The sequence below is a fragment of the Heteronotia binoei genome, chromosome 9, assembly GCF_032191835.1.
Source record: "Heteronotia binoei isolate CCM8104 ecotype False Entrance Well chromosome 9, APGP_CSIRO_Hbin_v1, whole genome shotgun sequence".
Taxonomy (NCBI): Eukaryota; Metazoa; Chordata; class Lepidosauria; order Squamata; family Gekkonidae; genus Heteronotia; species Heteronotia binoei.
In genome coordinates this window covers 7328929-7352140 of record NC_083231.1, presented here as the reverse complement: position 1 = coordinate 7352140, position 23212 = coordinate 7328929, and the positions used below count along the sequence as shown (strand labels likewise).

Here is a 23212-nt window from a genome sequence, read left to right as displayed (position 1 = left end):
GGAAGGGAATTGAAAACAAATCAGCCAGTATCATAATGCCCCGGTATAAATCGATGGGGCAGCCTCATTTGGAGTACTGTGTACAATTCTGGCCGCCGCACCTCAAAAAAGATATTATAGCATTGGGAAAAGTGCAGAAAAGGGCGACTAGGATTAAAGGGTTGGAACACTTCCCCTATGAAGAAAGGTTAAAGGACTTGGGGCAATGGCGACTGAGGGGTGACATGATAGAGGTTTACAAGATTATGCATGGGACAGAGAAGGCAGAGAAAGAAGTACTTTTCTCCCTTTCTCACAATACGAGAACGCGTGGGCATGCCATGAAATTGCAGAGCAGTTGGGTTAGAATGGATAAAAGGAAGCACTTCTTCACCCAAAAGGTGATTAACACGTGGAATTCACTGCCACAGGAGATGGTGGCAGCTGCAAGCACAGACAGCTTCAAACGGGGCTTGGATCAACATATGGAGCAGAGGTCCATCAGTGGCTATTAGCGACAGCATATTGTTGGAACTCTCTGTCTGGGGCAAGTGATGCTATGTATTCTTGGTGCTTGGGAGGGGCAACAGTGTGAGGGCTTCTAGTGTTTGGCCCCACTGACTGCACCTGGATGGACCTCCTGATGGCACCTGGATTTTCAGCCACTGTTTGACACAGAGTGTTGGACTGGATGGGCCTTTGCCCTGGTCCAGCATGGCTTCTCTTATGTTCTAATATAAGCCAACCCGCCCTTTTTTGATTGCATACCTGTGGAAAAAACCTGGTCTTGCATTTGAGTAAATACTTTATAATTCTGCACTAGACCATTAATCCCGGTTCAGCCCTGTCCCCAAACTGATTGCCTACACTAGAATCATAAGCTCATGGAGTTGGTTTCTATGATTCCATGATTCAAGTGTAGAATGTCAGTATGGGGACAAGACGGAACCAGGATTAATGGTCTAGTGCAGAACTGGTCACCGTTTTTCATTATATCCCTCCTTTCTCCACAATGGGCACCCGAAGTGACATACCTAATTCCTCTCTCATCCACTGTGTCCTCATCACAACACTGTGAGGTAGGTTAGGCTGAACATATGGGACTGGCCAAAGGTCACCCAGCAAGAAGAAGAAGAAGAAGAAGATTTTGGATTTATATCCCGCCCTCCACTCCGAAGAGTCTCAAAGCGGCTCACAATCTCCTTTACCTTCCTCCCCCACAACAGACACCCTGTGAGTTGGGTGGGGCTGGAGAGGGCTCTCACAGCAGCTGCCCTTTCAAGGACAACCTCTGCCAGAGCTATGGCTGACCCACGGCCATTTCAGCAGGTGCAAGTGGAGGAGTGGGGAATCAAACCCGGTTTTCCCAGATAAGAGTCCACACACTTAACCACTACACCAAACCGGCTCTACACCAAACCAAGCATCCACGGCAGAGCAGGGATTCTAACCCAGGTCTCCTGGATCCTAGTTCAGCAGTCTAACCGCTGTCCCACATTGCCTCTCAACATTGAGACACGTTAAAGTATTGTCTCAAATGCATTACTTCCGTTTTATAAGACATGATCAAATTAAGGACAACAATGGATATGCTCAAAGTTTTTAGAGAAAGGAAATCTACGTAGGTTTCTGGCAAGAATGGTTCTATGAAGATGACCCTTTGGTTTTCTGTAAGGCACTGCTTATAGGAGCCCCATGGAGCAGAGTGGTAAGCTGCAGTACTGCAGTCCAAGCTCTGCTCACGACCTGTGTTCGATCCCGGCGGAAGCTGAGTTCAGGTAGCCAGCTCAAAGTTAACTCAGCCTTCCATCCTTCTGAGGTTGGGAAAAGTGAGTCCCCAGCTTGCTGGGGGGGGGGGGGAAGTGTAGATGACTGGGGAAGGCAATGGCAAACCACCCTGTAAAAAGTCTGCCATGAAAACATCCTGATGCGACTACCTTTACCTTTAAAACTTCTGCCTCTCTGCCCCCTCCTAGACCTGGACCCCAATTTTGCTGGTTAATGTGTGCAGAAAGATTTGTGGTGTTACCATCAGACTTCAGTGGCCTCTCAGTGGCTAATGGTGGAAGACAAGGGGTGGCGGTAGGGTTGCCATCTCCAGCTTGGGGACCTCCTGGAGATTTGGGGGTGGAGCCTGGGGGGGACGGGGAACTCAGTTGGGCACAATGCTACGGAGTCCACCCTCCAAAGCATCCCTTTTCTCGAGGGGAACTGAACTCTGTAGCCTGGAGATGAGCTGCAATTCTGGAGGATCGCCATTCCTATCTGAAGAGGCCACTGCAAAGAGATAAAGATGCCTCCAGTCACATCGTCGAACATTCTGGGACTCCTGCAGTCTTGGGAGCCAGAGCCTGCTTGCCTCCTGGGGGTGGCTGAGCTCATACCCTCCTCCCTCCAAAAAAGTGGGGCTTGTGCCCTTGAGGCTGCTTGCAAAGCCAAGCTGAGCTCAGGGAGCCCCCAAGAGTGCTGCTGCCCAAGCGACCACCTGCGGAGACTGGGGGAGGGTGGCCAGGTCCTGTTTGGGAATCTCCTGGAGACTTGGGAAGGAGAGGGAGGGGCTCCATTCAATGGCAGAAGAAGAATTGCAGATTTATACCCCTCCCTTCTCTCTGAATCTAAAAGAGCGGCTCACAATCTCCTTTCCCTTCCTCCCCCACAACAGACACCCTGTGAAGGTGGGTGGGACTGCGAGGACTCTCCCAGCAGCTGCCCTTTCAAGGACAGCTCTGCGAGAGCTATGGGTAATCCAAGGCCATTCCAGCATCTGCAAGTGGAGGAGTGGGGAATCAAACCCGGTTCTCCCACATAAGAGTCCACGCACTTCACCGCTATACCAAACTGGCTCGGGACTAATCTGTGCAGTCTGGTGAGATGAGCTGTGCTTCCAAGGGATCCCCAGGTCCCACCTGGAGGCTGGCATCCCTCCCAGGACAAAATCCAGCCCAAGCCTCTGGGGGAGGAACAGGAAGGGGGTGGCCTTTGGAGCCGGTGCTGGAGAGCACAGGGCAGGGGTGGCCAAACTGTGGCTCAGGAGCCACGTGTGGCTCTTTCACACATATTGTGTGGCTCTCAAAGCCCCCACTGCCCTGTTGGCTGGCTTGGAGAAGGCATTTCTCTCTTTAAACCATTCGCCAAGCCAGCTGGCAGCTCAGAGGATGCATTTAAAGTTAACACTGCTTTCTTTCCACCTCTCCCTCCCTCCCATTTAATTCCTTCCTTCCTCCGTTCCCTGCAGCTCTCAACCACCTGATGTTTACGGGTCCCCTCTAAGCTGCAGAGTCTTGTGAGCAGAAACTCGACTTTGTGAGCCGCTGCCATCAACGAGCATGCTCTGGAGCGGGCTAAGGCAAAAAAGATGTGAGCCCGGAGGCTAGAAATCGGAGAGCGGGCTCATGCCAACCCCGCTTCATTCGAAAAGCTGTAAAAATCTATATTACTGATGGGATTTATTTTTTTTTAATTCTGTTGCAATTTGCTTCTGACCAAATGGTCTGTGAGCAATACACACAGACGCTGCTGCTGCTGCTAACTCAGCTTAGGGGGAACAGCTTACGGGTTGGGGAGGGATGGTGGCTCAGTGGTAGAGCATCTGCTTGGGAAGCAGAAGGTCCCAGGTTCAATCCCCGGCATCTCCAAAAAAGGGTCCAGGCAAATAGGTGTGAAAAACCTCCGCTTGAGACCCTGGAGAGCCGCTGCCAGTCTGAGAAGACAAGACTGACTTTGATGGACCCAGGGTCTGATTCAGAGAAGGCAGTTTCATATGTAAGCAGGAGGTCCAGGGTTCAACCCCCGACATCTCCACCTAAAAAGGGTCCAGGTAAATAGGTGTGAAAAACCTCCGCTTGAGACCCTGGAGAGCCGCTGCCAGTCTGAGAAGACAAGACTGACTTTGATGGACCCAGGGTCTGATTCAGTAGAAGGCAGCTTCATATGTAAGCAGGAGGTCCCGGGTTCAATCCCCGACATCTCCACCTCAAAAGGGTCGAGGCAAATAGGTGTGAAAAACCTCAGCTGGAGACCCTGGAGAGCCGCTGCCAGTCTGAGAAGACAAGACTGACTTTGATGGACCCAGGGTCTGATTCAGTAGAAGGCAGCTTCATATGTAAGCAGGAGGCCCCGGGTTCAATCCCCGACATCTCCACCTCAAAAGGGTCCAGGCAAATAGGTGTGAAAAACCTCCGCTTGAGACCCTGGAGAGCTGTTGCCAGTCTGAGAAGACAAGACTGACTTTGATGGACCGAGGGTCTGATTCAGAGAAGGCAGCTTCATATGTAAGCAAGAGGTCCTGGGTTCAATCCCCGACATCTCCACCTCAAAAGGGTCCAGGCAAATAGGTGTGAAAAACCTCCGCTTGAGACCCTGGAGAGCCGCTGCCAGTCTGAGAAGACAAGACTGACTTTGATGGACCGAGGGTCTGATTCAGAGAAGGCAGCTTCATATGTAAGCAAGAGGTCCTGGGTTCAATCCCCGACATCTCCACCTAAAAAGGGTCCAGGCAAATAGGTGTGAAAAACCTCCGCTTGAGACCCTGGAGAGCCGCTGCCAGTCTGAGAAGACAAGACTGACTTTGATGGACCGAGGGTCTGATTCAGTAGAAGGCAGCTTCATATGTAAGCAGGAGGTCCCGGGTTCAATCCCCGACATCTCCACCTCAAAAGGGTCCAGGCAAATAGGTGTGAAAAACCTCAGCTTGAGACCCTGGAGAGCCGCTGCCAGTCTGAGAAGACAAGACTGACTTTGATGGACCGAGGGTCTGATTCAGTATAAGGCAGCTTCATATGTAAGCAGGAGGCCCCGGGTTCAATCCCCGACATCTCCACCTCAAAAGGGTCCAGGCAAATAGGTGTGAAAAACCTCAGCTTGAGACCCTGGAGAGCAGCTGCCAGTCTGAGAAGACAAGACTGACTTTGGTGGACCGAGGGTCTGATTCAGTAGAAGGCAGCTTCATATGTTCACTGCTCGCGGCTCTCAAACATCTGCCATGGATTCTACGTGGCTCTTTGCCCCCCCCCCCCCCAGTCCCAAAGCAGCCGCGGAGCTCGGCGGCCCCCCTCCCTCCCTCCCTGGCTCCAGCAGCCTCCCTCCCTCCCTTCCCTTCCCCTCGCCCTCCCTCCCTCCTTCCCTCGCCCTCCCCGCCTGGCGTCGCCGCCGCCGCCGCCGTAGTTTTGCGCCGCCGGAGCCCCACCAAGCAGCAGCCCATGTGCTCTGGATGGCCGCTGGCCGCCTCCTCCTGCGCGCCCAGCCCCGAGTGCCCCTCGCCGCCCTCGCCCCATGGCCAGCACGCCGCACGACCCCTTCTACTCGTCTCCCTTCGGGCCCTTCTACCGGCGCCACGCCGCCTACATGGTGCAGCCCGAGTACCGCGTCTACGAGATGAACAAGCGCCTGCAGGCGCGCGCCGAGGTCAGCCCGGGGAGGAGGGGAGGGGAGGGGGGGGGTCTCTCTTTTTTTTGGGGGGGGGGGCGTCCCGCGACCCCAGGGCTCGCCCGCTGCTGCTTGCCGAGCGTGCAACTCTTCCGCCTGCAAAAAAAAGAGACTTCGGAAAGGTCCCCTCCCGCCGCCCGCGATTGCAGCATTTCCCCGGGGCCGGTGCGAGAAGGCAGCTCGCTCGCGCGCCGCCTGGGGTTGCTCGGGGCGCGCGCCGCGGGGCATTTGCCTTTGGCCCCCTTTTGCGTTTGCACCGCTTTGCAGCCTTGCGAGGTATTGCTTGCAGGGACCGAGGGGGCTTTTTGGGGGTTTCCCCCCCGAGCGGCGCGGGGGGAGAGGAGGAGGAGCGGGGGGGGGGGAGGCTTACCTGCAGAGAGTTGTTCAAAGTTATGGCAGCGCGTTGCACGGGAACGGGCGTGCCGGGGAGGAAAGGGTGGCTCTTTTGGGGGGGGGGGCGAAGGGAAAGCGGCCGAGCTCCGCGTCGCAGTGCAAAGCCCCCTCCTCTCCCCCCCACCCCGGCAGCTTCGTCTACATGATCTCCAAGGCGGAGGGTTTTGGGTTTTTTTTTGCAAGGGGGGGGGGAATCGCGGCCCCGTGGCGGGTGCGCAGGGCTGAGTTCAAAAGATGCTCGCTGGCAAAACCGCGGGTGTCTCCCTCCCGGCTTAAAAAGAGGGGGATTTGCAGGCGACGGAAGAAGAAAAGACCCCTCGAGGGGTGACTTAGGCTAGAAGTGTGTTTGTGTGCGTGCTTTTTTTGGGGGGGGGGGAAGGGCTGCATTGTTACTCCGTGTGCCTCCAGTGGCTCACCTGTTTTGTGTCACTCCATGTGCTTTGGGATGGGTGTCTTTGGGGAGAAGGGGTGGGGGTGTGGGGCCTTTGGCGCGGCCTGCCGCAGCAGGTGGCAGCGGAACTTTTCCCGGGGACCCAAAGTTGCTCTCCAAGAATCCCGCATCTTAGTTGTTAAGTGCAGCTCTATGGGCTGGGGGGATGTGTGTGTGTGTGTGGCTGGGATCTAGTTCAGGAGAGGTGACCTGGTTTCTGATTGGCGGGTCGGGAGGGAGGCGACCGATTGCCAAGCTCTGGCAATAGGACTTGTGTCTTTCTTGAAATCTGGCTGCCTTGATCTCCAAGCGGGTCTCTGCATGGTCCCTGGGTGGAAAGTTCTCCAGGTGTTGGTAGCTTGCAGGAACATGTGCCCCACAAAAAGGTGGGAGATTCGGCGACACCCTTCTTTCCCAAGGATGTCGGCCTCTGTGGGAGTAGGGTACCCAAAAGCCCGAGAGAGTGTGTTGGAGTTGCCAATGAATGCCAACTAAAGTGAATTTGGAGAATTCCACTTTGGTGAAACAGCTACAGGATTTCCGTGAAAGATGAGTGAAATGTATCGCAGAGGAGACTCCTCGCCTCTCCTCAGTAGTGTGTCTTCTCATGTCTCCTCCATCCAAAAATGGAAACACGGTGATTTGTGGTAATTCAGCTCTGGTTGGGGGTTTCCTGTTATTCCGTCAGGCTTACTTCTTAGTAGACCTGCTTGACTTGTTTCTCCTTGAAGGACTTTCTTTTTTTTTTAAACGTACAGGGATTGCAACTCCCTTTGTAACCTGAGTTGTAGTCATTGATCCTATCTGGGCTGAGAGGTGTTGAATTTGGTTGTTGTTCACACATTGCCCAGTGGGATGTACACCTTTGTATTTGCGGATTATGGTGGCTTATCTTGTGTTTCCTTCAGTTTCACCAATTTCCCAGATGTTGCCAGCTGCCCTAGTCCTTCTTCCTATGTGTGGTATTTGAGGGGTATCACGACTGTTATTCCTATACACAGACTAGGTGGAAGAAAGCAACAAAAATAAATTCTATCTATCTATCTATCTATCTATCTATCTATCTATCTATCTATCTATCTATCTATCTATCTATCTATCTATCTATCTATCTATCTCTCTATCTATCTATCTATCTATCATCTATCTATCATCTATCTATCTATCTATCTATCTATCTATCATCTATCTATCATCTATCTATCTATCTATCATCATCTATCTCTGTCTAATCTGTTATAGGTGTGTGAAGAATCAAAATGTAAATTCAGTAGTAATTTAAATTTTGCCTCTAATGGTGAGGTTTTCTGATTCATATAGCAGCTACTTTCTTTGAGGGTTTCTCCTCAACTGAGAAGACTTCCCCTGATGGCAATAATACATTTTGAAAGACTTGGTGTTCTTTTGAGAGTTTGTATTCCTGCAGTAGTCGTAGCTTCAGTTTGAGAAATTTTAGGGTGGCGAGAGGAATGCTTCTTTTCTAAAAAAATTGTATATTAATTTTTATACCCAGAAATTTATCATTTACTGATGTTCGAAGAGTTTGTGATTGCCACTTGAAAATACGTTGCTTCAGTTATTTTTATCAGGGGTCGTTTTGTAGAAAAATAGGTGGTGGAGCTCATTAGCACAACTCATTAGCCACCCCACCCCCCAGCCAGAATCAACCCAACACAAGAAAGGAGAGCTCTGGGTGAGCGAGGCCTGTTTGGGCGGGCTGGCTCACTTGGGGCTCTCCTGAGCCACCCCCTCCCAGTCAAAAGGCCAGCAAGCCACCCAATACCCAAAATCACATAAGAAGGGAAAAGGGTGGTGTTGGTTTCTCCAGGGGTTAATGAGGTTATTTCTAGGATGGAAAACCACCGCCTTCCCAAGATTGCCCTGTATGGCGAACTCTCCACCGGCCATCGAAATAGAGGGGCACCAAAGAAGAGGTACAAGGACTCCTTGAAGAAATCCCTTAGCACCTGTCACATCAACCATCACCAGTGGTCTGACCTAGCCTCAGATCGCAAAGCATGGAGGCACACCATCCACCAGGCTGTCTCTTCCTTTGAGAACGCACGCATAGCTGGTCTTGAGGACAAAAGGAGATTGAGGAAGAATCGCACTGCTACAGCACCAACCCCAAATCAGACTTTTCCCTGCAGCCGCTGTGGCCGGACCTGCCTGTCCCACATTGGTCTTGTCAGCCACCAGCGAGCCTGCAGCAAACGTGGGCTATTGCACCCTTCTTAAATCTTCGTTCGCGAAGCCAAGCCGAGAGAGAGAGAGAGAGAATGAGGGCTGCTGGGGGTGTGGCGAAGCTCCTCGTGGCTGGTTGGCTGCCTGTTCTCCTAGTCCATGGATTGTTATGCAGCTGCACCTCCTATTCAATGGACAAGGTAGGTGGGGAGGAAGAGGAGGGGGAACCCTCAGAAAGATTCAAGAGCTGCACTCCTGTGAATTCCTGCTGAATCTGAGGCCTGATTTTTATCACAGTTCTATGATGCTAAGCCCTGGAGCCAGGTTTTTGAGGCTAGGGTCGCTATGGGAACTAACGGTGCCTCTGGGTATGTGCAGAATGCCTGTTAAACCAGTTTGAGAAGGGCCATAGCGCCTGGGGGTGGAGACAAGGTTTCTAAGGAAACCCTTTGTTAGTAATTAGCGCCCGGACACTTTACACAAGTCAGGGAAAGATCAGGGTATTGATAATCGACTTTCTAATAACTTTCCTTCTTTGTTGTTAAAATGTGGCGTCGGAGGAGAGTTTTACAGATGTCCTGCGCCGCAAAAAAGACAAATGAGCAGGGTCTAGATCAAATCGAGCATGGACTCTCCCTAGAAGCTAAAATGACTAAACTGAGGCTACTGTAACTCTGGTCGCATTGTGCGAAGACAAGAGTCGCTGGAAAAGGCAATAATGCCAGGAAACCCTGAAGGCGGCAGGAAAAGAAGAGGACCCAAAAGGAGATGGATGGATGGACTCAGTCAAAGAAGCCACGAGGGCCCTCCATATACAGCAGTGGTCCCCAGTCTTTTTGGCACCAGGGACTGGTTTTGTGGAAGACAATTTCTCCATGGACCGGGAAGGTGGGGTGGGCGATGGTTTCAGGATAATACAATTGTGCGCTTTATTTCTGTTAGTTTGGTGTGGTGGTTAAGTGGGCGGACCCTTAACTGGGGAAAACCGGGTTTGATTCCTCATTCCTCCACTTGCAGCTGCTGGAATGGCCTTGGGTCAGCCGTAGCTATTGCAGGAGCTGTCCTTGAAAGGGCAAGTTCTGAGGAGTGCTCTCTCAGCCCCACCCACCTCACAGGGTGTCTGTTGTGGCGGAGGAAGGTAAAGGAGATTGTGAGCCACTCTGAGACTGAAATTTGGAGTGGAAGGCAGGATATAAATCCAACTTCTTCTTCTTCCTCCTCCTCCTCCTCCTACATTGTAATATATAATGAAATAATTATACAACTCACAGGCCATGGATGAGGACCCCTGGTTTACAAGACCTGAGTGAAATGTTAAAGACAGGATATTTTGGAGGTGTTAATTCATAGGGTCGCCATAACTCCGAAGCAACTTGATGGCACTTAACGTACACACACACACACAAACAAATTACTTGTCAGAGTCACGGGATTTATTCCTTTTTTTAAAAAAAAAATATGTGCCTCTTTTTGGCTGTCATGGTCTCACCTAACCACAGGATATCGAAGAGCGATTTCACAGTTCACATGGATGGAGGTCTGAGTTTGTCACCAAAGGGATGCTCTCTTGGATGCTGTGTGCCCAGACCAGCTCTCTGGGGAGTGTCCCTGCATGATGCCGCGTGTCACATTTTATATGCTTTAAGGTGTTCCCTTGAGATATTTGTTTAATTTGCAGTTTAAAACATGGAAAAAAGTGAAAAGATCTTCCAACAGCTTTTCTTTGTCCTGCATTTTCTTACTTTGGGTGACTAGATTTCAGAAGATGCTGCTCAGAAGTATTCATGGAAAAGGCACCAGACGGTGTAAAAAAAGGCTTTGCATTTGAAATCAGGAAATTCCCAGCTTCAAGATCTCCACTGCAAACCAAATGGCCAAAAGGAAGCCCCTTGTTTCTGTAGACCCTCGTGTGTGACGGGGCGGGGGCGGGGGATGCAGGCCTCCTTTATGGCATTGTTGTAAGGATTACAAGGTCGGGTTGCCAACTCTAGGTGGGGAAATGCGGGGCCATAATCAGCAGTGGGGCAAAGAGGGCACCGGCCCATTTTGAATTATGGGTACCCATGCCAGGTTTACGCCCCTTCTCTTTGGCTGCAGAGCTGAGGAAGGCCAAACTGTAAATCTTTTAACAAATTTTAAAGTGACTTTTTAAAAGATTGTGTTTTAACAATTTATTAATAACATACGGTTACAATATTTAATTGTCTCTTTTCTATACTAACCCATATGATATTTCAACCCCCCCTCCCATATTTGACTTCCCCGAAGTTATAAATTTAAATTCAATTATAAAGGTACCACTAACCAATCAAAGTTCAATACGTTTCTTTTCTCATTAATACTAAAAGATTGTCCAATGTCTTTTTACATTCCACTCTTTCTCCATATATCCTTTAAATTTCTTCCACTCCTTTTTGAATATATCTAAATCATAGTCTCTTAAAGTTTTAGTTAATTTGTCCATCTCACTCCACGATAAAACTTTCACAATCCAATCCCATTTCTCTGGTATTTTTCCCTGTTTCCACAGCTGCGCATACAATGTTCTAGCTGCTGAGAGCAAATACCAAATTAAAGTCCTGTCTTCCTTTGGAAATTTTTCTAATTGTAATCCAAGCAAAAAAGTCTCTGCAGTTTTCTTAAAGTCGTAACCCAAAATTTTGGAGATTTTTTGTATCATCTTCCAAAATTCTTTCGCTTTTTCACAAGTCCACCACATATGAAAGAAAGAATCTTCGTGTTTTCCACATTTCCAACATCTATCTGACATCTTTTTACTCATCCTAGCCAGCTTTTTCGGAGTCATATACCACCTATACATCATCTTAAAACAGTTCTCCTTAATATTCTGACAAGTTGAGATCTTCATCGAGTTCTTCCAAAGGTGCTCCCACGTATCCATTTGTATTTCTCTGTTCACATTGATTGCCCATTTAACCATTTGAGACTTTACTACTTCTTCTTCTAGTGACTTTTAAAAAGATTTAAAGGGTTAAATAATAATTTTTTATATTCTTTTTTTATTGTTATAACCCTCAAGTAATCAAATCTTAATATGTAGACTCTTTGTGGGACTTCTTATAAGGTACTTTTTAAGGTTGTTCTAAATGACTTACATGTTCTGGACATTGACTAACAATAAACTGACTGACTGACTGACTGAGGAAGGCGTGCGGAGATGGAGCTGCCAGGGGCTGCTCAGAACACCCAGCTCAGACACCCCACCCCTGACATCAGCAGCACCCTCCAGCTCCAACATCTTGTCCTCTAGGAAGAAGACGAAGACTACAGATTTATACCCTGCCCTTCTCTCTGAATCAGAGACTCAGAGTGGCTCACAATCTCCTATATCTTCTCCCCCCACAACAGACACCCTGTGAGGTGGGTGGGACTGAGAGAGCTCTCACATCAGCTGCCCTTTCAAGGACAACTCCTGCGAGAGCTATGGCTGACCCAAGGCCATTCCAGCAGCTGCAAGTGGAGGAGTGGGGAATCAAACCCGGTTCTCCCAGATAAGAGTCCGTGCACTTAACCACTATGGCTGATCCAAGGCCATTCTAGCAGCTGCAAGTGGAGGAGTGGGGAATCAAACCGGGTTCTCCCAGATAAGAGAGCTATGGCTGACCCAAGGCCATTCCAGCAGCTGCAAGTGGAGGAGTGGGGAATCAAACCCGGTTCTCCCAGATAAGAGTCTGCTCACTTAACCACTATGGCTGACCCAAGGCCATTCCAGCAGCTGCAAGTGGAGGAGTGGGGAATCAAACCCGGTTCTCCCAGATAAGAGTCTGCTCACTTAACCACTATGGCTGACCCAAGGCCATTCCAGCAGCTGCAAGTGGAGGAGTGGGGAATCAAACCCGGTTCTCCCAGATAAGAATCCGTGCACTTAACCACTATGGCTGACCCAAGGCCATTCTAGCAGCTGCAAGTGGAGGAGTGGGGAATCAAGCCCGGTTCTCCCAGATAAGAGAGCTATGGCTGACCCAAGGCCATTCCAGCAGCTGCAAGTGGAGGAGTGGGGAATCAAACCTGGTTCTCCCAGATAAGAGAGCTATGGCTAACCCAAGGCCACTCCAGCAGGTACAAGTGGAGGAGTGGGGAATCAAACCCGGTTCTCCCAGATAAGAGTCCGTGCACTTAACCACTACACCACACTGGCTCTCCACCAGCCTGGAGAGAGCCACGGCCACCCCACCTCACCACAGGACTTAACCCAGCTGCTGCAGGAGACCCTCCAAGGGTGGAAGGATCCTTCCCTACCTGGCCCGAGGGGCTGCAGGTGGAGCCGGGGAAGTGCAGGGTGCAGAACCGGCCCTGGCCTGGGGAGGGAAGGGCACCTTCTGTAAAGGAAGTGCAGACCGGCTGGCAGTGCTCACAGCCAGATCGGGGCCTACAGAGACATGGCTGGTCTTCCTGCTTCTTATATCCCCCCAGGGCAGCTGGGGAACAGTGGGGACCATGGAGGGTGAGCAGCCCCATCACTAGGAGCCAGGAGCGGAGGGGGCCCTTTAAATGATTCACGAGGCTGGTGACTGGCTCCTGCTGCCCCTCCCACATGATTTTGACCCCACCGATCAGCTGATTTGTGGACCCTTTAAATCGGCAGTCCCCAACCTTTTTGGCACCAGAGACCAGTTTTGTGGAAGACAGATTTTCCATAGACTGGGGAGGGGGAGGGGTGGAGATGGTTTCGGGATGATACAGTTGTGCACTTTATTTTGATGCGGTGCTTAAGTGTGTGTAGGCTTCCCAATCCCGAGGTCCCAGAGGGGGATCCCCCCCCGTTTTACAGGCTTCCCCCCTCCCCCAGCCAGCTGGCCGGTGGGAGAAGCCCCGCCCCCAGAGCCATCATGCACCTCCATGAACAATTCCCATAGGGAATGATGGGGAATTGATCTGTGGGTATCGGGGGCTCTGGGGGGGGCTGTTTTTTGAGACAGAGGCACCAAATTTTCAGTATAGCATCTAGTGCCTCTCCCCAAAATACCTCCCAAGTTTCAAAAAGATTGGACCAGGGGGTCCAATTCTATGAGCCCCAAAAGAAGGTGCTCCTATCCTTCATTATTTCCTATGGAAGGAGGCATTTAAAATTTGTGCAGTCCCTTTAAATGTGATGGCCAGAACTCCCTTGGAGTTCAATTATGCTTGTCACACCCTTGTTCCTGGCTCCACCCCCAATTTCTCCTGGCTCTACCCCCAAAGACTCCTGGCTCCACCCCCAAAGTCCCCAGATATTTCTTAAATTGGACTTGGCAACCCTAAGTGTGTGGACTCTTATCTGGGAGAACCGGGTTTGATCCCCCACTCCTCCACTTGCAGCTGCTGGAATGGCCTAGGGTTAGCCATAGCTCTAGCAGAGTTGTCCTGAAAAGGGCAGCTTCTGGGGAGAGCTCTCTCAGTCCCACCCACCTCACAGGGTGTCTGTTGTGGGGCAGGAAGATAAAGGAGATTGTGAGCCGCTCTGAGATTTTGAGTGGAGGGCAGGAGGGCAATGTTGTCATCATTGTCTTCTTCTTTTTCTTCCTCCTCCTCCTACTACATTGTAATATATAATAAAACAAATATACAACTCACAGCCCGATTGCTAACAGGCCATGGACTGGTCCTGGTCCCCGAACTGGGGTTTGGGGACCCCTCCTTTAAATGGCATAGGAGGGGGCAGCAGCTGCTCCTGGGTGCCCCTCCCATGCAATTTAAGTTGTGCAGGAGGGAGAGGGGCAGTCCAGGGATGAGGGACTCCCCAAACTGTCAGGGGACCAGGCCCTGTGGGTCCCTGGTTAGCTACAGGCCTGGGGGTGGACTTGCGAGGAGGCCATTCTGCAGAGCTGCAGGTCGCTGGCGGTCCCCTCCTCCTTTTGGCCCAAGGCATGGGGAGGGGCTGGGGAGAGGAGGCCGACTGGCTCTTGGGGACCCCGATGCTGCTCCCACTTGATAGATGCACAAAGTTAAAATTCATTTAATTTAATTAGTCTCCTCTGTGCTCCCTCCCAAAAGAATTCTTGCCTATGGCTCTGGGGAAATACCTGGAGATTTGGGGAACGGGGCGTGGAAAGGGTAGGGTTTGGGGAGGGGGGAGGGACTTGGGGAGGAACTCAATCGGGGTACAATGCCATGGAGTCCCATCCTCCAAAGCAGCCATTTTCTCCCGGGGAACTGATCTTGGTCGCCTAGAGATGAAATCTGTAATACTGGGAGAACTCCAGGCTCCAAATGGAGGCTAAAACAGCAAAAAATACTCCTAGTCGCATCGGCTATAAATCAAATATTGTATTAACAAGTTATCAAAAAGCAGTAGAAAGTGATATGACAATACTTACAGTGGAAAGCATTTGCATACGCTTTTACATATAATTCTTTTCAGACTTGAAGTATCAACGAACGCCAGCATTTTGCATGACTCGAAGTATCTGTGTCTTTGAAAAATACGCCCCAAAAGCACTCATGCCTGAGGAATTCTTCGGGAAACAGCATAGTTTTGCTAGCTACGCCATCGCCAGAATCTTGTGTGTGGGGATCACTGCAATAATCACAACCAAGCTTATTTCAGCAACGAAAAGGAACGGGAGTTCTCGGAAGTGGACAAGTTGGCTTGTGGATTTTATGAATTGGACTGTTTGCTTTTTAGTCGAGTCTGCAAAGAATTATATGTAAAAGTGTATGCAAATGTTTCCCACTATACGTATAGCCATATCACCTTCTACTGCTTTTTGATAACTTGTTAACACAATATTTGATTTGTAGTCGGTGGGACCGGGAGTATTTTTTGCTGTTTTGGCTTTTGTGAGCCAAAACAGCTGTGAGAGCTATGGCTGACCCAAGGCCATCTCAGCAGGTGCAAGTGGAGGAGTGGGGAATCATACCCGGATCTCCCAGATAAGAGTCTGCGCACTTAACCACTACACCAAACTGGCTCTCAGATGTTTGAGGGAAGGAAGGGAGGCAAATAGATGGTGGAAAGAGAGGTAGAAAGAAAGCATCTTTAACTTTAAATGCATTCTCCAAGCTGCCATCCAACAGGGCAGTGGGGGCTTCGAGAGCCACACAATGTGTGTGAAAGAGCCACATGTGGCTCCCGAACCACAGTTTGGCCACCCCTTCTCTAGGAGGACTGGCTACGTCAGGGGTGTGTGGCCTAATATGCAAAGGAGTTCCTGCTACAAAAAAAGCCCTGAAGGTCAGTGTTGCCAACTCAGACTGGCAGCTGCTCTCCAGGGTCTCAGGCAGAGATCTTTCCCATCACCTCCAACCTGGTCCTTTAACTGCCAGGGTCTGAACTTGCATCCTTCTGGCAGATGAAGCAGATGGCATACCACTGAGCCACTGCCCCTCTCTCCTTGATAAGGGTGGCGGGCAGGGATGGAATTCTAGCAGGAGCTCCTTTGCATATTAAGTCACACCCCGCTGATGTAGCCAATCCTCCAAAAGCTTACAAAAAAGAGCCTTGTAAGCTCTTGGAGGATTAGCTCCATCAGGGGTGTGTGGCCTGATATTCAAAAGAGCTCCCGCTAGAATTCCATCCCTGGTGGCAGGAAAGCATATTGTGATTGTAGTCATTTATTCCAGCACATATGGAACTTCGGGCAAATATTCTTGTCAAGTTTTTGTGGACCTGTGTAATTCTATAGGACAGGGATGTACCATAAAGCAAGGTCGGGCTTGTGTTAAGGTAACATGGTTTGATTTGTTTTGCAGCTCTTTGTAATTATGATACCTAGCTTCTAGTTCTACTTTTCAAGCACACCTGGAAATGAGGTCTGTTAAAATTGGTGAGACTCACTACTGAGTAAATGTATTTAAGGTTAGAGTGTCCAAGGGGACTAAGTTGAGATGGCTTCCCCTGCTTTGACGTTTTATACCTTAAAATGCAGCCCCATGGTGCAGAGTGGTAAAGCTGCAGTACTGCAGTCCGAGCTCTCTGCTCATGACCTGAGTTCAGTCCCAGCGGAAGTTGCGTTCAGGTAGCTGGCTCAAGGTTGACTCAGCCTTCTATCCTACGAAGGTCATAAAATGAGCACTGTCACGGGCTGGGGCCAGGCCAGGCGAAGTCCAGGGGCAGTCCAAGGTCTGTAGCTGGGTAGCAAGGAGGGTCCAAAGCGCCAAAACTGAATCACAGTCCAGGTATCGTAGGTCAGAGGTTCAGAAGCCGAAGTGGATGCTAGAACATCAGGTAAGTGACTAGTTGCTTCCACAAAGCCTCCTCCCAAAGCCCACAGCTATATAGCCCTCTGCTGTCTGTTGCCCATTTGGGCTAATTGCTGACTCAGAGGGCAGCCAGGATCCTGCTGAGACTCAAGCACCCTCACTCCTAGAAGGGCCAGAATCCTTTCAAAACTCAGGGCTCAGGGAGCGTCTTGCTCGTGAGCGTGCCGCCCTCCTCCGATCCTTGAGGTCCTGACGAAGGCGGTCACGCACACGAGCCACCCGAGAGGGCGAGGCAGGGGGGCTGGGATCTTCTCCAGCAGGAGGCAGGGGCACTGGTGCAGGTGGCAGGGGCACAGTTTCTTCTGCAGGCTCGGCTTCTTCTGCAGGGCCCCCAGCACCCATGACAAGCACCCAGCTTGCTGCGGGGAAAGTGTAGATGGCAAACCACCCCGTAAAAAAAGTCTGCCATGAAAACTTCGTGATGCGACGTCACCCCAGAGTCGGAAACGACTGGTGCTTGCGCAGGGGACTACCTTTACCTTTTAAAAACATTTTATGGGGGGAACATAAGGTGCGTGTCAAAATAAAGCTATTTTCCATGTGGCAAATACGGCATTTGGAAGCTTCATCCTTGCGGTTCATTTCTCTAAATATTTTAGACACTCTCTGCTTTCATCCAACTAGGATATTTTTTTCCCCTAGCAGTGCAAAGTGAACGGCACATTAATTCCCACCCCCCCCTTTGACATCAGAAGCCATTGCGCTCCACCTTTGGTGGTACAAATCTTTTATGTTTTTTTTTCTTTTAAACAATCAGTTTTTAAAATAAAGAAGTCCCCAAAATGGTTTAAAACAAGGGGAAATATTCTTATTTTTAGAAAGGTATCAGAATGCGCTTGAAACCCTGTGGTTACACAGCTTGTTGGAGTGGATGGTGCCAAGACCCTGCTTGCCAGATGCTTTGGATGTGTCTCAGGGTTTCAGGGACTGCATCTTCTCCAGGTTGGATTTTGTGTTAATAGCAGCTGTTTGCAGCTGGACTGCCTCACCCACGGAGGATAATCCAGCGGGAACTGATGGTTATAGTGCGACTATTATGTAATACCCAGTGATACATGTATGCTTCCAGGGTCTCGTCTGGCATTTCAGTGTTTTAACCTTTTTCTTTGGGGAAACCGTTGGATTTCAGGCTGAGGCATTGTAAGAAGGGCCCTCATACCCCAAAGATAGACCCAAGGGGGCAGCCGTGTTGGTCTGAAACAGCTGAACAAAGCAGGAGTCAAGTTTCACCTTTAAGACCAACAAAGTTTTATTCAGAACCTAAGCTTTTGTGTGCTAAAAGCACACTTCTTCAGACGAGGGGATAAGGTACCCACTGTACCTTATTCCCTCGTCTGAAGAAGTGTGTTTTTAGCACTCGAAAGTAGGGCTGCCAATCCCCAGGTGGGGGCAGGGGATCCCCCGGTTTGGAGACCCTCCCCCCGATTCAGGGTCATCAGAAAGCGGGGGGAGGGGAGGAGAGGGGAATGTCTGCTGGGAACTCTATTATTCCCTATGGAGATTTATTCCCATAGAAAATCATGGAGAATTGATCCGCGGGTATCTGGGACTCTGGGGCAGCTGTATTTTGGGGCAGAGGCACCAAATTTTCAGTATAGCATCTAGTGCCTCTCCCCAAAATACCCCCCAAGTTTCAAAAAGATTGGACCAGGGGGTCCAATTTTATGAGCCCCAAAAGAAGGTGCCCCTATCCTTCCTGATTTCCTATGGAAGGAAGGAATTGAAAAGGTGTGCCGTCCCTTTAAATGTGATGGCCCGAACTCCCTTTGGAGTTCAATTATGCTTGTCACAGCCTTGATCTTGGCTCCACCCCTAATGTCTCCTGGCTCCACCCCCAAAGTCCCCTGGCTCCTCCCCCAAAGTCTCCTGGCTCCACCCCCAAAGTCCCCAGATATTTCTTGAATTGGACTTGGCAACCCTACTCGAAAGCTTACGTTCGGAATAAAACTTTGTTGGTCTTAAAGGTGAAACTTGACTCCTGCTTTGTTCCTCATACCCTAAATCTGAGTTTAAAATGGCCTCTATAGATTTCTGTAGGCATGTGTGTCTTTCCTTTTCTGTAGGAGCTGGAACTGATAAAGGAACAGAATAGATTTTAAAAATGATGAATACATCATTTAAAATGCTGAGAGCCAGCGTGGTGTAGTGATTAAAGTGTCAGACTAGGATCTGGGAGACCCAGGTTCAAATCCCCACTCTGCCATGGATACTCCCTGGGTGACCTTGGACCAGTCACCCTCTCTCAGCCTGACCTGCCTCACTGGGTTGTTGTGAGGCTAAAACAGGAGAGGAGAATGAAGTAAGCCACTTTGGGTCCTCACTGGGGAGAAAAGAGGGATGTACATAAATTAAACAAAACTAAAAATGAAGATTTTTTTTTTAAAATGTCGACCTTTTTTGAGCAGGAATGCACACGAACACAGTACCAGCTGGCTTGGTGTCAGGGATGTGGCTTAATATGCACATGAGTTCTTGCTGGGCTTTTTCTACAAAAATGCCCTATGTGAAACAATGGTGATGTCAAGGGGTGTGCCCTAATATGAAAATGAGTTCCTGCTGGACTTTTTCTGGAAAAGTGTATTTCTGGGACCCCACCGGACATATACATTCCTTGAGCTACTAGGTTTTACTTTTTAATTTTCAGGGTCTGCGCCTCAGGAGAAAGTGTGAGCTTTTGTGTGCATGCACACTTCTTTAAACATAATGAAATGGAAAGATAACCATTCAAACTTATAGATGGAGGCTGAGCGGCAAGTTAGCATATATGCTAATATGGGCCTCTTTTCTTGTGGCTTTCCCAGAGTTTTGCAGTTCCCCCCTTGCTAGTATGAAGAAACCAAACTGCTGAATATGATATAAGTTTCTAATAAAGTTGACCAGGCATCTGACACTCAAATATAGGGAGATTTATTGCTCACAAATTCATACTGAAAACATGGTTTGAGCAATGCATTCAGTCAGGCGATGCACTATGAATACTTACTCCAGATCTTTCTGGGAACATTCGCTCCTGCCTTGGGACGACGTATTTTTCCCTCAGAAGACAGACACTTTCTTAGCTTTTACTGCCCGCTTTGGCAGGGCCTGGTGTGGTTGAGCCAACGATCCAATCTGGCTAGGGTCAAGGAATACATAAAGCCCCAAATAATCCAGGTATTTACAGAGGGGAGCCTAGGGTTGCCAAGTCCAATTCAAGAAATATCTGGGGACTTTGGGGGTGGAGCCAGGAGACTTTGGGGGTGGAGCCAGGAGCAAGGGTGTGACAAGGACGATTGAACTCCAAAGGGAGTTCTGGCTCATAGAATTGGACCACTTGGTCCAATCCTTTTGAAACTTGGGAGGTGATTTGGGGAGAGGCACTGGATGTTATGCTGCAAATTTGGTGCCTCTACCTCAAAACACAGCCCCCCCCCAGAACCCCAGATACCTGTGGATATGGGGAACAATAGGGTTCCTAGCAGACATTTCCCTCCCCTCCGCCCGCTTTCTGATGACCCTGAAGTGGGGGTTGGCAACCCTAGGTGAGTCTGACTTGCTGAGGAGCCACCTGTCAGGGATAGGGTTGCCAAGTCCAATTTAAGAAATATCTGGGGACTTTGGGGGTGGAGCCAGGAGACTTTGGGGGTGGAGCCAAGAGACATAGGGGTGGAGCCAAGATCAAGGCTGTGACAAGCATCGTTGAACTCCATAAGGGAGTTCTGGCCATCACATTTAAAGGGACGGCACACCTTTTCAATGCCTTCCTTCCATAGGAAATAATGAAGGATAGGGGCACCTTCTTTTGGAGCTCATAGAATTGGACCCCCTGGTCCAACCTTTTTGAAACTTGGGGGGTATTTTGGGGAGAGGCACTAGACACTGTACTGAAAATGTGGTGCCTCTACCCAAAAAACAGCCCCCCCCCAGAGCCCCAGATACCCGCAGATCAATTCTCCATTATTTTCTATGGGAATAAATCTCATATTCATATGGGAATAATAAGAGTTCCCAGCAGACATTTCCCTCCCCTCCCCCCCCCCCCCGCTTTCTGATGACCCTGAAGAGGAGGGAGGGCCTCCAAACCGGGGGATCCCCTGCCCCCACCTGGGGATTGGCAACCCTAGTCAGGGAAGACATGCACAAGGGACCTGGAACTGCGCAGGGAGGAAGATGAGCATCAGCCTTCTCGAGATGAGGCGTAGCTCTAGTCAGGTTCCGGGACGTGATCAGGAATTATCGTGTCTTAATAAAAACAGATAATATCTCAGTATAGAGAAGCGGAGTGGGACCAAGTCTTCTGCTTTGCACACAGAGACCATACAGGTCATGCTGGTCAGAACAGAACCTCAGGTCCACATCAGCACAGTACCTCAAGGAACAGCAAAATGGTCTCAAAATCGAGATCTAACTTTTGATGGTGAAAAGGGTCTGGGGACCTAGAGGTGGGCCTCGTTGCCTCAGACTCGGCTGGAGGAATATCGCTAAAAATAAAGGTTTTGATTCTACCGGCCCCTCTCCACCCTCTCCTCACCAATTACTTCGAAGTCTCAGATGGCTGTTTGAGGAGATCATAACTCTTTCTCCCGCCATCATTTTGAAAAACTAGCTTTCTTATGTGTGATAACGCAGTTGTTCGCAAAACAATCTCAGTAACACAAATGGCAAATATTTGCTACTGAGTTTAGCGCAGTCAGAATTGACTTAACTTGTTTTATGTGTGTGGCGGACCAGGCCTGTGTCAGCTGGTGCCCCCCCCCCCCCACGCTCTGCCTACTCCTCCGGGGATTCTGACCGGAAGGGGCCTCAGGGAATTGCTGCCACATTGTCCTTGTCTTGGGCTCTGGTGAGGCAGGACAGCCTCCTACCCTCCTAGGGTTGCCAAGTCCAATTCAAGAAATCTCTGGGGACTTTGGGGGTGGAGCCAGGAGACACTGGGGTGGAGCTAGGAGCAAGGGTGTGACAAGCATCACTGAACCCCAACGGGAGTTTTGGCCATCGCATTTCAAGGGACGGCACACCTTTTTAAATGCCTTCCTTCCCTCCACCCTCCCCTTCTCTGATTTCACCTCAGAGGCGGAGCGGAGCGGGCGACACCGCTGCGCTGCCGCCGCCTCTTCTCCGCTTCACCGTAGCTGCTCCTCCGAGATGGGCTCAGCCTGAGCCCATCTCGGAGGAGCAGCTACGGTGAAGCGGAGAAGAGGCGGCAGCGCAGCGGCGTTGCCCGCTCCGCCTCTGAGGTGAAATCAGAGAAGGGGAGGGTGGAGGCAGGCCAGGAGCGTGGCGAGCCGCGAGTCCGGGTCCTAGAAGGACCCAGATTCGTGGCTCGCCACGCTCCTGGCCTGCCTCCACCCTCCTTCTCTGATTTTACCTCAGAGGCGGAGCAGGCGATGCCGCTGCGCTGCTGCCACCTCTTCTCTGGTTCACCTTAGCTGCTCCTCCGAGATGGAGCGGCTCGCCATGCTCCTTGGCGCCGTTTCCCCCCTCCCCCTGCTTCCGTTTTTTTGGAGAGCGGGGGAAGAGGCTGTAAAACCTGGGGTCCCCCGCCAGGGCGGGAGGGTTGGGAAGCCTATACCCTCCTCTGGCATCACTAGAACCTGCAGCAGAGCTTCCTAGGGATCCTTGGGGCTCCCCTGGAGAGTTGGCCACTGGCCATTTTACCACTTTTTTCCTCTGTAGTGATTCCCTGATCCACTTCTAGCGTTTCGAAGTGATTGAGGGAACTATGTGGTCCAGAGGGACTTCACTCTTTCCACTATCAAAGGATTTATTTAAAACTCTATATACAGGCACATCAGAAGTGAACGGAAGAAATAAAATAACCTGGACAAAAACGTTTCATCTCTTTTTGTACCGTAAACTCATGTCCTCTCTAAGTGGTGTGCAGGGCAGGTACATTACTTTGGTACGGATAGATCCAGGTGGGCAGCTGTGTTGGTCTGAAGCAGCAGAACAAAGCAAGAGTCAAGTGGCACCTTTAAGACCAACAAAGTTTTATTCAGAATGTAAGCTTCCGTGTGCTCTAAGCACACTTCATCAGACAAAAGTACGGAATGACAAACAGCCCTAAATATAGAGAAAGTGGGCAGTGAATCAGCATGCAAAATCATGGAAATGTTTTTTAGCAGATTAAAAGAATCACAAGTTGGGGCCTGATATTTGTTATATACAACGAATATATATACATTTGTTGTATATAACAAATACCAGACCCCAGCTTATATATAACCTTCGTTGTTGTTTCAGCCCAGTTAACACTAACTAACAAACACTTTGTTCTATTACTTCGTTACTTTAGGGTAAGCTGGTCAAACATATCTCCCCCCCCCCCCCCCATAGGCCACCATCTCTGGTCTGGGAGCAGGGCTATACCTACCTCTGTTTCTTGCAAGCTCCAGCCAACTGACTGACTGGCTTCCTGCCCAAAAACTCAATAATATATACAGCAGTTCCTGCCAGGAACTCGCTCTCCCTCCTGCAGCATTTGGGGGCAGATTTCCTCATCACCTGGATGGATTTCCTGTCCTCTCTAGAGAGTTTACAGGTTGGAAATAGGAGGGGATGGGGGGGGGGGAATGAGGAGGAGATTTGGAGAGGGCCGACCTAAAGTTTGATAGTCTCCTC

General features: G+C 50.0%; 1 protein-coding gene across 8 annotated transcripts in view; it reads left to right on the top strand.

Annotated features, from left to right (window-relative positions):
• The first annotated feature begins 5241 nt into the window (after positions 1-5241).
• LDB2 (LIM domain binding 2) overlaps positions 5242-23212 on the top strand; it is a 395214-nt gene continuing 377243 nt past the window's right edge. For all 8 annotated transcript variants that reach the window (XM_060246192.1, XM_060246194.1, XM_060246193.1 and 5 more), the window contains exon 1: positions 5242-5382. In XM_060246192.1, coding sequence (XP_060102175.1) covers positions 5251-5382 — 132 coding nt within the window. In that variant the 5' untranslated portion in view covers positions 5242-5250. The remainder of the gene's footprint in view (positions 5383-23212) is intronic.